The sequence below is a fragment of the Puma concolor genome, chromosome B2 (assembly GCF_028749965.1).
Source record: "Puma concolor isolate L17-30 chromosome B2, mPumCon1.1.hap2, whole genome shotgun sequence".
Classification (NCBI taxonomy): Eukaryota; Metazoa; Chordata; class Mammalia; order Carnivora; family Felidae; genus Puma; species Puma concolor.
Genome location: NC_141671.1, coordinates 55,801,963 through 55,817,139, shown reverse-complemented (window position 1 = coordinate 55,817,139; position 15,177 = coordinate 55,801,963). Strand labels below are relative to the sequence as shown.

Genomic DNA, 15,177 nt, shown 5'->3' with positions numbered 1-15,177 from the left:
TGAGGGAAGGAAGCAGAGGTAACAGCACTGTGGCTCAAAAGTGCTGGAGGTACAAATGACTTCTCTGTTGCCTCAGAAGCAATGGCTAAGTCCCCATAATTTTTGCTCAGATGTCCAAAGCAATGTATCTCAAATAATGTACAATGAGGACATATGCATAAAGAGAAAGAAATCAGATATGTGGTATTTTGGGAAGCAATAGTACAGAAGAATTTCAGTTGAAACTGACTCTATCACCACAACATACAACAGAAGGACTGAATGTTCCAAATCATTCCTAGCTTTAACACCAAGGTCCTTTAATTGGAGCACCACAAAAAAAAAAAAAAAAAAAAAGCCTAATATACTTCATTCAAAATCATCCTCTGTAAACAGTATTTTAAGCCATCAATTTTCTATACTTCTTAAAAGGAATATTTTTAATTTTATGTGACAATAAATAGGTAATCAAACTGAAGAGAATATTTTAATAAACTCAGGGATACTAAATGACATTCCGTTGCAAAAATATGTGAGAAGATATAATTGAGAAAAGCATGAACATTTATTTACAGGTACAGACTAACAACAGAACACTAGACAGACACAGTAAATTATAAGTGTAACTTAAAATCTTCAGTCAAAATAATTTATTTTCTGTAATCAATAATAAGCAAATGAAAATACAGACTGCAATATATTATCTAGAAAGGTAAAAATTATTTGATTGTCTTTTACAATAATTTTTGAGGAAACTACTTTTACACTGCAAAATAAAAGTCGCATTTAAAATTGTTTTTCAAAAACACTGATTTAAAATAATTAAGTACTGACGACACGGATACATAGACCATCCCAGACACACATAAAAGAAGGTGGTCAGTGAACAGGTGCACAAGACAAAGGCCTAGCACTTGCAGCAAGTTTCCCTTTCTCTCCCTTTCTTCTTTCCCCTCTCAGTTTACAGCACAAACCAAGCTAAAATGCTAGCTCAACTTCTCTCTCTTTTCAAAATCAAGGCTCATAAACACTTATCTACTATGACAGTTAATTTTATGTATCAATTTAACTGGGCCACAGGGTGCCCAGACATTTGGTCAGACATTATCCTGGATGTGTCTGTGAGGGTGTTTCTGGATTAGATTAACCTTTGAACTGGTACACTGAGTAAAGCAGACTGCCCTCCCCAGTGTCAGTGGGTCTCCTCCAATCCTCTGAAGTCCTGAATAAAACAAAAAAGCTGACCGACCCTCCAGTGAGTAAGACAGAATTTCCTCCTGCCTGACTGCTTTGAGCTAGGACATGGGTTTTTACTGCCTTCAGACTCAAACTAAAACACTGGCTCTGCCTGGGTCTCAAACCTGCCAGTCTTCCAACTGGAACTATACTATCAGCTCTCCTGGGTCTCCAGGATGCCAACTACAGATCTTGGGACTTGTCAGGATCCAAAATCGCCTAAGCCATTCAATATAATAAGTATTTTTTCTCCTTCCCTCCCTCCCTCTGTTTCTCTTTTGATTCTGTTTCTCTGGAGAACCCTAATACCCTTGCCCACTTAATACATCAAATTCCTAATAAAAAGATCAAAAAATATTTTAAAGTAATAATATATAATGATGCCAGTGACAGAGCAAGATTCTCATAAAGCTTGATGAGAGCCTAATTTAAAACCTTTTAAATAGTCATTTTGTGTAACATGCATCAAAACTTTAAAGCTGTGTATAGTTTTTTTACCAGGTAAATTTATTCCCTGGTGAATATATACAGAGGACATAATCAGAGCTATAATCAAAGATTTATGTGCTGAGGATATTGGTTGCAATAACATTTATGACAGAGTCAAAAAGACACAACGAAATGCCCAGTAATAGGGGAATGATTAAACAAATTCTAACACGTTCAAAGGATGAACTGTCATGCAAGTCATCCAAATGATATTTTCAAAAATCATTCAACAACCTGTGGTAATTACGTTAAAAAAATGTCAACTTTTAAAACACAATATTCTAGCTAGTTATCTACACCCTAGAGAGAAAGGCTAAAGGTGATAATAGTTATTTCTGAATGGAGAAACGGCAGGTAAATTTTTCTGTATTTTTCACATTTCCTATAATCAAAACATGTTACCTTTAAAATAAAAAAATATATAATAAAGGTCTAAGAAACATTATCCAAAACTGTGTTTAAAGAAAACTATTAAATGATAAGTTTAAGATTCTTTGAAAAATTTACAATAAAGCCAGTTTTAAAAACAAATCTGTAATTTTATAAAATGATCTGAACTTTTTAAAAAAGATAAAGCTAGAGATGTGTTATAAGCTGAGGTGTATCTTCCTAAGATTCATGTGTCGAAGTCTTAACTCCCAATGTGACTATATTTGGAGATATGGCATTTAAAAAGATAATTATGAGACACAGGCAAACTAAAAAAGCAGACTCTTAACTATGTAGAACAAACTGATGGTTACCATAGGGGAGGTGGGTAGGGGAATGGGTTAAACAGGTGATGGGGATTAAGGAGTGCACTTGTGATGAGCACCAGGTACTGTATGGAAGTGCTGAATCACTATATTGCATACCTGAAATTAATATCACACTGTATGTTAGCTGGAATTTAAATAAAAACTTAAAAAAATAAAAATAAGAAGTTAATTAAAGTTAAATAAGGTCATAATGGTGGGACTCTACCCCAATATGATTGATGTCCTTATGAGAGGAGGAATAAACATCAGAGAAGTGAACCGAGAGAGAGAAAAGGTCACTTGAGGACAGAGCAATAAGGGAGCTATCTGGAAGCCAAGGAAAGAGGCTTCAGGAGAAACCAAATCTGCCAACACCTTGATCTTAGACTTCCAGCTTCCAGAACTGTGAAAAAATAATTTTTTTGTTGTTTAAGGCACCCAGGCTGTGGGATTTTATTATGGCAGCTCTAGCCAACTAACAGAAGACTTAATAAAGTGTCATTATGAAATTTACTTGGTAAATATTCTTTGTTCTATATAATTTATCTTTTCTAAGAAAAAGCAAACCAACAAATAAGCATTAAAGAACTTAATTCATGGCACACAAGGGACAAAAAACTGTATTTCCAAAATAAAATGTTATTAGCTAGTACTACTGAAGAGAAATAAGGAATAGGAATGGGGATCTGAGTACTATGAATAGATTGAAAAGCAGTTCTCAGGTTTCTAGTGATTAATGTCTAACTAAAAATGCTCAATGAAAGATTCTGCAGAAAAAAATTTAAAAACATCTAAAATTGTTTTTATTTGTTCTCAGTATCTCCTAGTTCAGTCTTATAATGACTATTGGCAATATACCTTCAAAGACAATGACTCTTAAGCATGACTTTACCACTTACATTGCTGTTTCAATCTCATCCTTTGAATTAAACTTTCCCAATCTTTTGTTTAGAATCTATTAGATTAATATAGGAGTTTGTTACCAAAATGATATTGTAGACACATTTATCTTTTAGAATGTTCAACTATATTTCAGAGGTATATTTAAAAAATAGACCAACAGACCTTAAGTTTTCAAACCAAATTAAAATTTCAGCTACTGTTGTGAGTTTTCAAAATTACCTTGTCTGGATCCATCTTTCCTCTGATAAATTCCTGCTTCCAGAATTGCAATGCCTGTTCCAGTGTTAAACCAATGCCCTTCAGGAAGAGGCCATACTGCATTCGGCCCCCATGACGAAGATGGTGATTTTCCCGCAAAGCTTTATGTAACTGCCGCATGCAAGGTGGGAAGGATTTGGTAGAAAGCTACGAGAAAAAGAGTTTTTTGTTATGTGGAAGGTTTACCAGGTTCCTCACAATAGCTGTTGCAAACTCAATCTAATTTGCAAACTGTAAATTTAGTCTAATTAGAATAAAAACAAAAACTATAAGAAAGCATTTTTTTTTTAAATTTTTTTTTCAACGTTTATTTATTTTTGGGACAGAGAGAGACAGAGCATGAACGGGGGAGGGGCAGAGAGAGAGGGAGACACAGAATCGGAAACAGGCTCCAGGCTCCGAGCCATCAGCCCAGAGCCCGACGCGGGGCTCGAACTCACGGACCGCGAGATCGTGACCTGGCTGAAGTCGGACGCTTAACCGACTGCGCCACCCAGGCGCCCCAAGAAAGCATTTTTAATGCAATTACAGATGAACTGTTTTCTTAACATTTTTATACTGATTGATTACATGTTGAGATGATAAAATTTTGGATATACTGGATTGAATAAAATATATTATTAAAATTTATTTCACTTATTTTTCATTTTTAATTAAATTTTTCTTTTGAGGTAATTATAGATTCACATGCAGTTGCAAGAAAATAATACGGAGGCACCTGGGTAGCTCAGTCAGTTACCCACCTGACTCCTGGTTTCAGCTCGGGTCATGATCTCAGGGTTCATAGGATAGAGCCCCTTATCAGGCTCTGTGCTGACAGTGAGGAGCCTGCTTGGGATTCTCTCTCTCTCCCTCTGTCTCTGCCTCTTCTGCCCTCTCTCTCTCTCTCTTTCTCTCTCTAATAAATAAACTTTAACAAAAAGAAAACCTTTTTCATTTATGGTTTCAATTGCATTCTCTTTGACTTCCTCAATATCCTTCTCCCAAGACTTCTCACGCCCTCACATATTTTTTCGGAAGTTCAACTCTCCCAAAGCAGAAGCAGGTATCACTTTGTTTGCCTCTGCTGCTCCCTCTAGCGACCATCCAGTTTCTTTATCCTCTCATCTTAACAACTTTGAAATTCTTCCATCCCCAACCTAGTCCAGCCAGGCCTCTATCCTCCCTTGTCAGGTCTGCTGTTTTCATGTGTTCCTTCTTGTATCTTCATACTATTAACCAAATTATTTTTCTTAAACATTTTTCTAATCCAAAAACACCAATGAATATTTAACCTCCTTATTATGAACATTCAAGGTTCTGTCAATGTCTGTAACTAGCTACTTTTCAATTACGTGCAACAGAACAAATAGGTATTAGGTGGCTTGGGAAACAAGAAAATGAATACAATGTAATTCTCCCCTTTAAATCACTTACACAAAATAAAAAGAAACAGTCACTATTATACAACTAAAACTCACATAAATCAGTCATATAATGGGTGCTCTAACAAGGGCATAAATCAAGTGCCATGGAACTAGGGTAAAAAAGCCCAGTGTGTTACCATACCAATATGAATCCTTTGCTCCAGTCAGTTGGGTTATTCCATGATCACATGGTCATGTTTTGTATGTTCCTTCTCACTTTTGTCACTCCACTGGCCCTGCCTGGGGTAAAACCCTTCCTACTTCCCATGCCATCTAGCCAAAGCCAAGCCATTGGTCAAGACCCAGTTCAACTTCAGCTTCCTTTGGCACAATTCCTTGAACACTGTTTACTCATTCGATCACTAAATATCTACTGAACACAACTCTGTGTGCAGCCTTGGGGAACTAGCAGTGAACAAAGAAGTCAAATACCCTGTCCTCAAAGAACTTACATTCAAATGGGAGAACAGACAATGAATGCAGACATAAAGGTAACATCTAATTCCAAAAGCCTTGAAAATAAAACAGATTAATGGGATCAAGTGTGAATAGGAAAGGAATACTTTAGGTGGCCAGTAAAGCCTCTCTGAGGAGTTGGCATTGCAGCTATGATCCTATTTTAAGCAGGATTCCAGTCAAATGAGATCCAGGAATACTGCTCTAAGTAAAGGAAACAAAAGCAAAGATCTTGAGAAGGAATGAACATGGTGTGCTCCAGAGATAGCAATAAGGTCCAAGTGGCTAAACGTGTGAATGGGACAGAATGGAGAAGATGAAATTGGAATCATGAGTACACATGGCATTATAGGCCATAGTTATAAGTTTGGATTCTAGTCTAGATGTGATAGAAACTCAATAGAGGGTTCAGATCAGAAGACTGACATGATGTGATAAGCAAAGAGAACTCTGGTTGTTGTGTAGTGAACAGATTATATACGGAAGCAAGGAAGATACTCTGGAAGTAATCCAAATAATGGAAATGAAAAACATACGGTCTAGGTTGGCAGCAATGGAACAGAAAAATGCTTATGGATAATGAGCAGACAAAGGAATTGTAAGACCAGAGCATGGATGAATTATCAACATGGATGTTGCAGAGGCCAAGAAGAGTAACAAGAGTAATGCTAGTGCAAGAGACCATGACAGCATGCTACAGTCACCCGTGAACAAGAGCAGGAGACAGGGACGCAGGCAACAAGGAGAACTGTAATGGGATTACAGGGCTTTAAAGGAGCTATAGCTCTGCTAATGGAAGGCAGGAAGGCAGAGAAATGGTTTGGAAATGGTAAAATGGACCAAGGAAGATACATCTCATACCAAATTAAGGTGTGTGTGTGTGTGTGTGTGTGTGTGTGTGTGCGTGTGAGACAGAGAGAGAGAGACAGACAGACAGACAGACAGACAGACCGACCAAGAGGCACAGGAGAAACAACATCATTGAGAGAGCCAGATTTCAATGAGAAGAAAAATCTAAAGAAAACATTTGAAGAAGAAACTGAGAATATCAAGGGATGTGATAATGACATGCTGTTATAAGGACGAGGCAGTACAGATAGTTAGGAAGAAGTACAGATAAAGATACACTTAATCAATTTAGCACAGGGTCTCAAGCATAGACCCACAGATATGATCATCATAGCACTTAAGATAATTTATCATTATATTGATTATTTATTATTTACATGTTGTCTACCTCCCTCATGTAAGGTCCATGAAGGTAGAGGAATTTTCTGTTTTATTCACCTCTGTATCCACAGCACAGTGGCTGGTACATAATTGATGGGTTCAATATATATTCAGTAAATTAATGATTATATTTCTATGTCTTCCCACAGTATCCAGTGAAGTTCACAGTTGCTTGTGAACGGCAGAACATCTTGATTGAATCAGGAATAGAATTAACTTCTAACCATTCACATAGTATAAACACAAATCATATGGCACAGAGGAAGTGTTAGAGATAATAACTGTTTGAGGAAAGTAAAGGATGGGGCATCCTTGAGAACAAATTTCAATTCAACTGTACAAAGTGAGCAATCCTTATGTTATTTCTAGACATATTAACTGCAAGTACTTGATTATAATTTTTCCAAACAGGAAAACAACCTATTCATTCTGGTCTCTAAAAACTCCTGGTCTCTCCCTACTCACCTTATTCTTATTTCCAAGCATTAAAATGTCAATGTATTTTTAATTTATTGTAAATAATTTGGTAACTGTCTAAATAAAGATTATTTATGGCTGGTTTAGTTTCCCTTTTTGGGGTAGAGCAGAAATTCTACAATGCATTAAAAAGAAAAACTCTATAAATTATAGTAAAGCATACTACTCTTTCATTCTACAACAGAACCACAAAGTGAAGTTGAAATGAGCTGTCCATTAATCTAGTAGCAACACAAGCATGGGAGCCTATACTTAGTGTTAATGAAATCAACTGTAACCTACCAAAATTCGTATGTTGAAGTCCTAACCACCAAGACCTCAGAATGTGATTGTATTTGGAGCTGGGGTCTTTAAAGAGGGAATTAATATAAATGAAGTCATGCGAGTGGGACCCTGATCCAATGTGACTGGTGTCCTAAGAAGAGGAAGAGACACCAGGGATGCACAAGCACACTGGAAAGACCACGTGAGAACACAGGGAGAAAGTGGCCACCTAAAAGTCATGGAAAGAGGCCTCAAATTTGCCAACACCTTCATCTCAGAATTTTAGCCTCCAGAACTGTGAGAAGATAAATTTCTGTTGTTTAAGGCATCATCAGTCTGTAGTATTTTGTTATGGCAGCCCTAGCAAACTTAGCATTTTCCATTTCTCTTTTTCTCAATGTATAAGGTTGGTGTGTAGGTAGGTGGGTGGGTGGGTGGGGCATTCATTTACTCACTCATTAATTCACTCAATGTATTTTAAACTTTTTTAAGTTTGTTTATTTCTTTATTGAGAGAGAGAGAAGAGAGAGAGAGAGAGAGAGAGAGAGAGATAGCGTGTGCTTTAGCAAGTTACTCAGACTCTCTATCCCCCAGGTTTCCGATCTTTCAAATGGAGATAATAATGCTTGCTTTTCAGGGTTGATAGGAGATTTGAACTAAAGTAACTTCTGTTCCAAAATCTGACATATGGGAAGTAATCACTATTTAAAACAAGTAACATCTGAATGTCTGAATAGCACTTTGCATGTGCAAAGAAAGAGTCCTTACCTATATCCTCTAATTACATCCTTGTTTTTTTAATGTTTGTTTATTTGTTTGTTTATTTATTTATTTATTTATTTAGAGAGTGAGAGCGGGGGAGGGGCAGAGAGCGAGAATCCGAGCAGGTTCTGCACTGTCAGTGCAGAGTCTCACACAGGCTCTAATTCACGAACCAGGATACCATGACCTGAGCCAAAATCAAGAGGCGCTCAACCGACTGAGCCACCAAGATGCCCCTATTTTAACGTTTATATATTTAAGTAATCTCTACACCCCACATGGGGCTTGAACTCACGATTCCAAGATCAAGAGTCACATGTTCTGACTAAGCCAGCAGGTATAAGGTATTTAAATATAAATATACAAATACCATTTAGCTATCATCACCTAAAAGAATACCCCTTTGGAAAAACAGATTAAATTCTGTTCATCAGAATGCAAATAATTTGCTGATTAAGTTTGATTTTCCTATGATTACAAAAACTCACCTGTATAGCACATGGGACTTCCTTTAAAAATGGTTGGCAAGCAATAAAATGAAATTCTCTCCCATCTCCTCACCCCAGAATAATCTTTGAAGAAAATCTGTGCTTCCTCATTGACAAAGGTTCAAGTTTAGAAGGATGCGATGCTTACCGAATCAATCTGATCCAAAGAAATCTTCCCAGCATTTCCCTGTGTACTGTAATCTTGACCAGTGTAAGAATGACTAAAATTAAAAAGAAGAAAATATTAAAATAGGATTTTTACAACATATTTTAATCATTTCAAAGGAAATTTATTCTGATACAGATTAAAATCACAATAAGACATTTTACATATAAACGTTCGCAGAAACATAGCCAAGTATTTTAAAGGTATTTAACAGAATACATTTAAGTAACTTACTCAAAAATAATACAAAAATATAGTGACCATCTGGATCTCCTGACTTCTAAAGTGTCATTTCCATTTCTTAGAAGCATAATGCAATTTATTGTTAAAGTTCAAGTCTCTACTATTGATCCCTTATTAACAGCAGGGCAGCAGAGCAAGGGATAACTGGAGCTTAAATAAGGAACCATCACTTACTAGTGTGGGTCCTTCAGCAAGTTACTCAGACTCTCTATACCCCAGGTTCCTTATCTGTCAAATGGAGATAGCAATGCCTGCTTTGCAGGGTTGATAGAAGGTCTGAACTGAAGTAACTTCTCTTTAAGGACCTGACATATGGTAACCACTGTTTATTAAAACAAGTAACATCTGAACAGCACTTTGCACATGTGCAAAGAGTCTTTATCTATATCTTCTAATTACACCCTTGGTTTTTTTTTAATGTTTTATTTATTTTTGAGTGAGCACAAGCAGGGGAGGGGCAGAGAGAGGAGGACAGAGGATCTGAAGCAGGCTCTCAGCTCACAGCAGAGAGCCCGATATGGGGCTTGAACTCACAAACCCTAAGATCATGACCTGAACCAAAGTCAGACCTCAACCAACTGAGACACCCAGGTGCCTTCATCCTTACTTTCTTTTTAACTTTATTTATTTATTTTGTGAGATCATGATGTGAGCAGAAATCAAGAGTCCAATGCTCAACTGACTGAGCCACCCAGGGACCCCAATATCCTCTAATTACATCCTCACAACCCTAAGAGTGTTTTAACTTTACATTTAACAAATGGGGGGCCAGAGGAGCTAGAGACTTGTAAGATCAGAAGGCAAGTTTACAGTGCAGTGGGAATTCAACCTTTTATTTCTCAATTCCCTGTTTCTTGACTATACCACACCATCCTCTTCGTTGCTGTATTCTCATTTTCCTGTTGCATTTTTTACAAATTAAGAAACAACATGGTATATATCATCTAAAGCCATCTAACTTTGTAAATTTTCAGCTTCTTGACACAATGCCCAACTCCAACACTGATTCAGATTCAGATGCAGACATTCAGGAATGACACAACAAACAACAGCTGCGAGATTACACAGAAACCCACAGTCAAACCAAGGTTTATGCAGACTCCACAACTAAAGAAAAATTCTGGAGTAAAGTAGCACTACAATCCTAAAGAATTCCAGACTCTCTACCTAATACCTGCTCAGTATAGACTCTTGCTGCTAAACAACACACACACCCGAGATGCTCTGTAGAAAGGCTATTATTCTTGCAATCAATCCATCTGCTGATTAAACAATGGGTATGAATTATGAAGCAAAACCAGAGTATATCTTGGGATGCTGCAGCCACTGCCTAGGAGACTGTTCCAAATGTAGATTTCCCATCCCGAGAGTTCTGCCTCCATAAGCTAAGAATGGCCTCAGAATTAATCTGAGAGCAGGAGCAGAATGCCAATGAGTAGTACAGGATGATCCCAATCTCTAAAACACATTTTCTTGCCTGTGGTATTATTTCTCCTTTCAGTAACATATTTTGGACAATTAATGTATCATTGGATTCTAACCATTCTGTTTATCATAGTAGTAGCATGGCATACAAAACTCATGCTAAATTAAGCCAATAGTAGTCGTCATTTAATTTTAATATTTCACATTTTAATATACAGTATAACGGAGAGTTGTTTCAGTGAAATCCCCCAAATAAAAACCTATTTCACTTTCCAACTTATATTACAGTAGAGCAAAGAGGCAGCATGAGGCAACGGAAATAGCAGTAGGCTAGAATCTAGAGATATGTTCTTGTTTTTTAATCATTAGTTTGGCAAACTGGGGCAAGTCATTTAACTGCCCTGATTTGCACTATCCTCATTTGTAAACAGAATTAATAATGCCAGGCTTGTCTAACAGAAATACTGGAGAAATGAAATGATATATTCAAAGTGCTAATTAAAATCGGTAAACTGTATTTTAGTACACAAAGAAACTGCAGTCTTGACCACTAAGCACAAAAAGACAGGATGGGAAAGGAGGCAGCATGATTCTACAGAGGAGCCATCAACCTGCTAGGAGGTACTGGGACACTGTTGACCTTTACAAGCTTCAGCTTTTCAGTCTACAAATACTGTTTAGGGTTCCTGGGTGGCGTAATTGATTAAGTGTCTGACTCTTGATTTCGGCTCAGGTCATGATTTCACCGTTGTGAGATCGAGCCCTATGTTGGGCTCCATGCTGAGCATAGAGCTTGCTTAGGATTCTCTCTCCCTCTCTGCCCCTCCCTTGCTTGCACTCTCTTTCTCTCAAAATAAACATTTTTTAAAAAGGACTATTTAGATTTAAAAGATTAACAAATACAAATGTCCTCTATAAATGGTAAAATGATGCACAAACATGACTACTTAGTGAGTATACAGAACCAAATGATATACTATCCCACAAAGAAGTTTTTCTCAGCCCAGATTATTGCAGTACACTAAATACAAAGAGAAGATATTTAAGAGGACACACACTTGCCTGAATGGCACTATAAAATACTTGATCCTCCACAGTTTAATGGGCTATGCAAAAGAGCTAAATTTCAAGGGGGAAACAAAAGAGACTGGTAGCAATGATTAATGTAAAGACTAATGAGTATAAATAACTACAGACAGAATATAAGGAAACTGTATAGAGACATCATACTTCTAAAAATATTATCAATAGACAGAAAGGTGGCCACCAGCCAACCCCGTAAGGGCAAGCGTGAAACCCATGGGGGGAAAAATGACACAAATGAAGATGTTAAGCACCAGAATTAGGAATGAGATTTCTCCTCTACTCATTCATGATCAGAAGGGGTAACTTATATCTTGGTTAGGGAGTTGGTACATATGGCTATTTAATACATGTTTGAACCAGTAATGGATGGATGAAACGGAGGTGGCAGGAATTTTCAGATACGGTACAAAAAAGGCAAATCACAAGAAGTGCTGCACCCAACGCTATGTAGGCAATAAAAAACTATGAAAAGATTTTAGGCAAGAATTCACATAAATGTTTATACTTGAGAAAGAAAGCAATGTGGAGAAAGAACTAAAAAGGGCAGTGACTGGGCAACAGAAAATCAGTTGGAAGAACACTGAAATATTACAGGCAGAAAAGGTGAGAGGCTGAAGAAAAGTGGTGGCACTCGATGGAAAAAGGAAGGCAATGAAAGAAGAAAAAGAAACAAATAATGCCACCATAAATGGATAAAAATCCTTAAGAAACAATTCACATGAAACTGGCTCTTTGGCTTTTACTTGGAAGTGCCAAGGGATGTTACTAACTGAGATTCATAGCAGGGACCCAGGAAAGGTGAGTCACTCTGTACCACATTCAAAGCCCATGTCAGCTTTGTATCATCCTGCTTCCAAGTGAAAGCAGCTGCTACGCTAACAAACAAAAATATAAAAAATGGACTGTCAAGATACATTCTTATTTTCACGATTTAAAAAAACAGATCAATTTTATGAACATTTTTTAAATCGCTGTATTGGGGAAACACAGAAATAGTAAATTTTAACAACAAAAAATTGGTTCAAGATACACACACACATACACACATGTGTGCACGCAAACTCACCAGAAAATACTGTTTTCTATTTTAAATAATCACTTTTATTTTGAGAAACACTGTCACTTATGTACAATTTTCAACAAAGGAGATTAAGTAGGCAACTTCTAAGCTTCTAAGCTTTCCAGCTTCTAAGCTTTCATTAGAGAATAAATTAAGATGTACCACAAATACCCTTTTTTCAATACAGCAAACCAAAGCATGTTAATGGGCCACAGAATTCAAATTATGTCACTAATAACTATTTTGTGAAATATGAAGAGGAACTTTTGATCACAGAATCTTGAAAAATCAAGGTTTGACTTAATGTTTGCTGGTAAGGGATTAGGAATTACAGTGATTTATTTAGGTGCATCTTCCATGCATAAGTTATCTCTTACTTGCTATAGTAGCAAATGAAAGACACAAAGGGTGAAATGTTACAGTTTTCTCAAGTTGCCGAAGAGCCAGAAAAGTAATGAAAACATAAAAATGTGATTCAGTGAGTATTCAATTACATTAGAATAGTATCTGAACACATCCAGTTGTATAAGGATATAGCACAGTTGCGAAAATGTAACAGTTAACTACAATGTACCTGAATCATAAATAATTTCACTCCCCAGAACCATATAAATGCACAAAGCCCAAGGACAAAGCTTAATTTTTTTAATGTCATTAGACTGTCATACTCTCTAACAAACTTCTCCCACATCCCAGCTGTTGTCCTCATCAGGATATAACAGATTCTAATTACCGAAAACAAAACAAAACAAAAACACAAAACAAACAAAATCTCCCAAAACTTTCAAGAGTCCCTTTAGCCACTCAATCACTCCTTAAGCATCTCTGTGACCATGGAAGAGTCAAAAAGTAATGAAGGATCCAGAGACAATTCAGAAAGCACAGTGTGGGGAGTGCCACAACAATGCTCAAAACAAACGCTCCTGGAGTCCACAGAAAACAGGTCTCTTTAAAAGAAGGGTGTGAGGAGAAATAACCAATGTGCAGCATTAAACCTTCTTGAGCAAAGAAATGGCACTGAACAGAGTGATATGTGTTGGAAACACAGACCTGAGGCCTAGTACAGAAGGATGAGATAAGAGGAGGACAATCTGCGAGAATCAGGGACTGCAGAGTAAGCAGAAGAGCAGGAGATTATAGTCAGAAAATAATCTGAGCTTAGAGGTTTAGAACTAGGATGTCATGACCACAGAAAAGGCAAAGTCCTGGTTATTTTAGTACTCTTATCATTTGCATGCAGTTTACCAAATGCATGCATATGCATTAAAATATTCTTAAATTTTAACCAGGTTCATAAAAGTATGTGATGTCATAGGAATTTAACAAGGTTATTGGAGGGGTTTAAAAGTAACTATGTGATAAGGAGGTGGGATTCTGGGCTAATAAGAAAGTCTTTCTCAGGATCTGGAGGGTGGGCACGTTATCAGAGGGACAAGCAGAAAGAGATAAGCAAAGCCACGGAAATCTTTTTTTTAATGTTTATTTTTGAGAGAGAGAGAGAGAGAGAGAGAAGTGCAAACGGGGGAGGGGCAGGGAGTGAGGGAGACACTGAATCTGAAGCAGGCTCCAGGCGCTGAGCTGTTAGCAGAGAACCTGACTCTGGGCTCGAACTCTCGAACCGTGAGATCATGACCTGAGCCGAAGTTGGTCATTCAACCAACTGAGCCACCCAGGGGCCCCAAGCCATTGAAATTTCTTAAAAAAAAAAAATTTTTTTTAAGCATTTATTTATTATTGAAAGACAGAAAGAGACAGAGCATGAGCATGGGAGGGGCGGAGAGAGGTGGAGACACAGAATCTGAAGCAGGCTCCAGGTTCTGAGCTGTCAGCATAGAGCCTGATGAGGGGCTCGAACTCACCAACCAGGAGACCATGACCTGAGCCAAAGTCGGATGCCTAACCGACTGAGCCACCCAGGTGCCCGCCCCACCATGGAAATTTCTAAATCAATTTCTTTACAGATGAAGAAGTTGGGTTATGTAGTGGAAAAGACAAGGAGAGGCAAAGGAGGAGGGAAAAAAAAACAAACTGAAATTGGGTAGATAGGTCCTATAGTGCAGGTCTCTAAACAAAAACCATTGAAATTAAAAGCAAACTTTAAATCCTATCTCCTTTTCCAATTACATAGTGCTAAGTCACCATCTTAATGAAAATTTGAGGTTTTGTCAAGTTTAAACCTTTAAACACCTAAACATACTTAGAGTCAGGATGCCTGAGTAGCTCAGTAGGTTAAGTGTCTGACTCTTGATTTCAGTTCAGGTCATGACCTCCTGGTTTATGAAGTCAAGCCCTCAAGTCAGGCTCCACAATGTCGGAAGGGGGCCTGCTTGGGATTCTCTCACTGTCTTCTCTCTCTCTGTCCCGGTCCTGTGCGCGCTCACTCTCTCTCAAAATAAATTAATCAGCTTAAAAAAAGAAAAAGAACTAAATATATGCAAATTAAGTATTTTCTAAGAAAAGAGAATTTTATGATTGTATACAAGAAATCCTTTGATTACACAGAAGTAATTCA

The 15,177-nt window shown here is 37.3% G+C and overlaps 1 protein-coding gene across 1 annotated transcript in view; it reads right to left on the bottom strand.

Annotated features, from left to right (window-relative positions):
* The window catches only part of PRIM2 (DNA primase subunit 2), a 342,261-nt gene that overhangs the window by 132,619 nt on the left and 194,465 nt on the right, over window positions 1-15,177 (bottom strand). The window contains exons 9-10 of the mRNA XM_025925313.2: window positions 8,834-8,906; window positions 3,564-3,749 (exon numbers count right to left, since the gene is read on the bottom strand). Of these exons, the coding sequence (XP_025781098.1) occupies window positions 3,564-3,749; window positions 8,834-8,906 (259 nt within the window). The remainder of the gene's footprint in view (window positions 1-3,563; window positions 3,750-8,833; window positions 8,907-15,177) is intronic.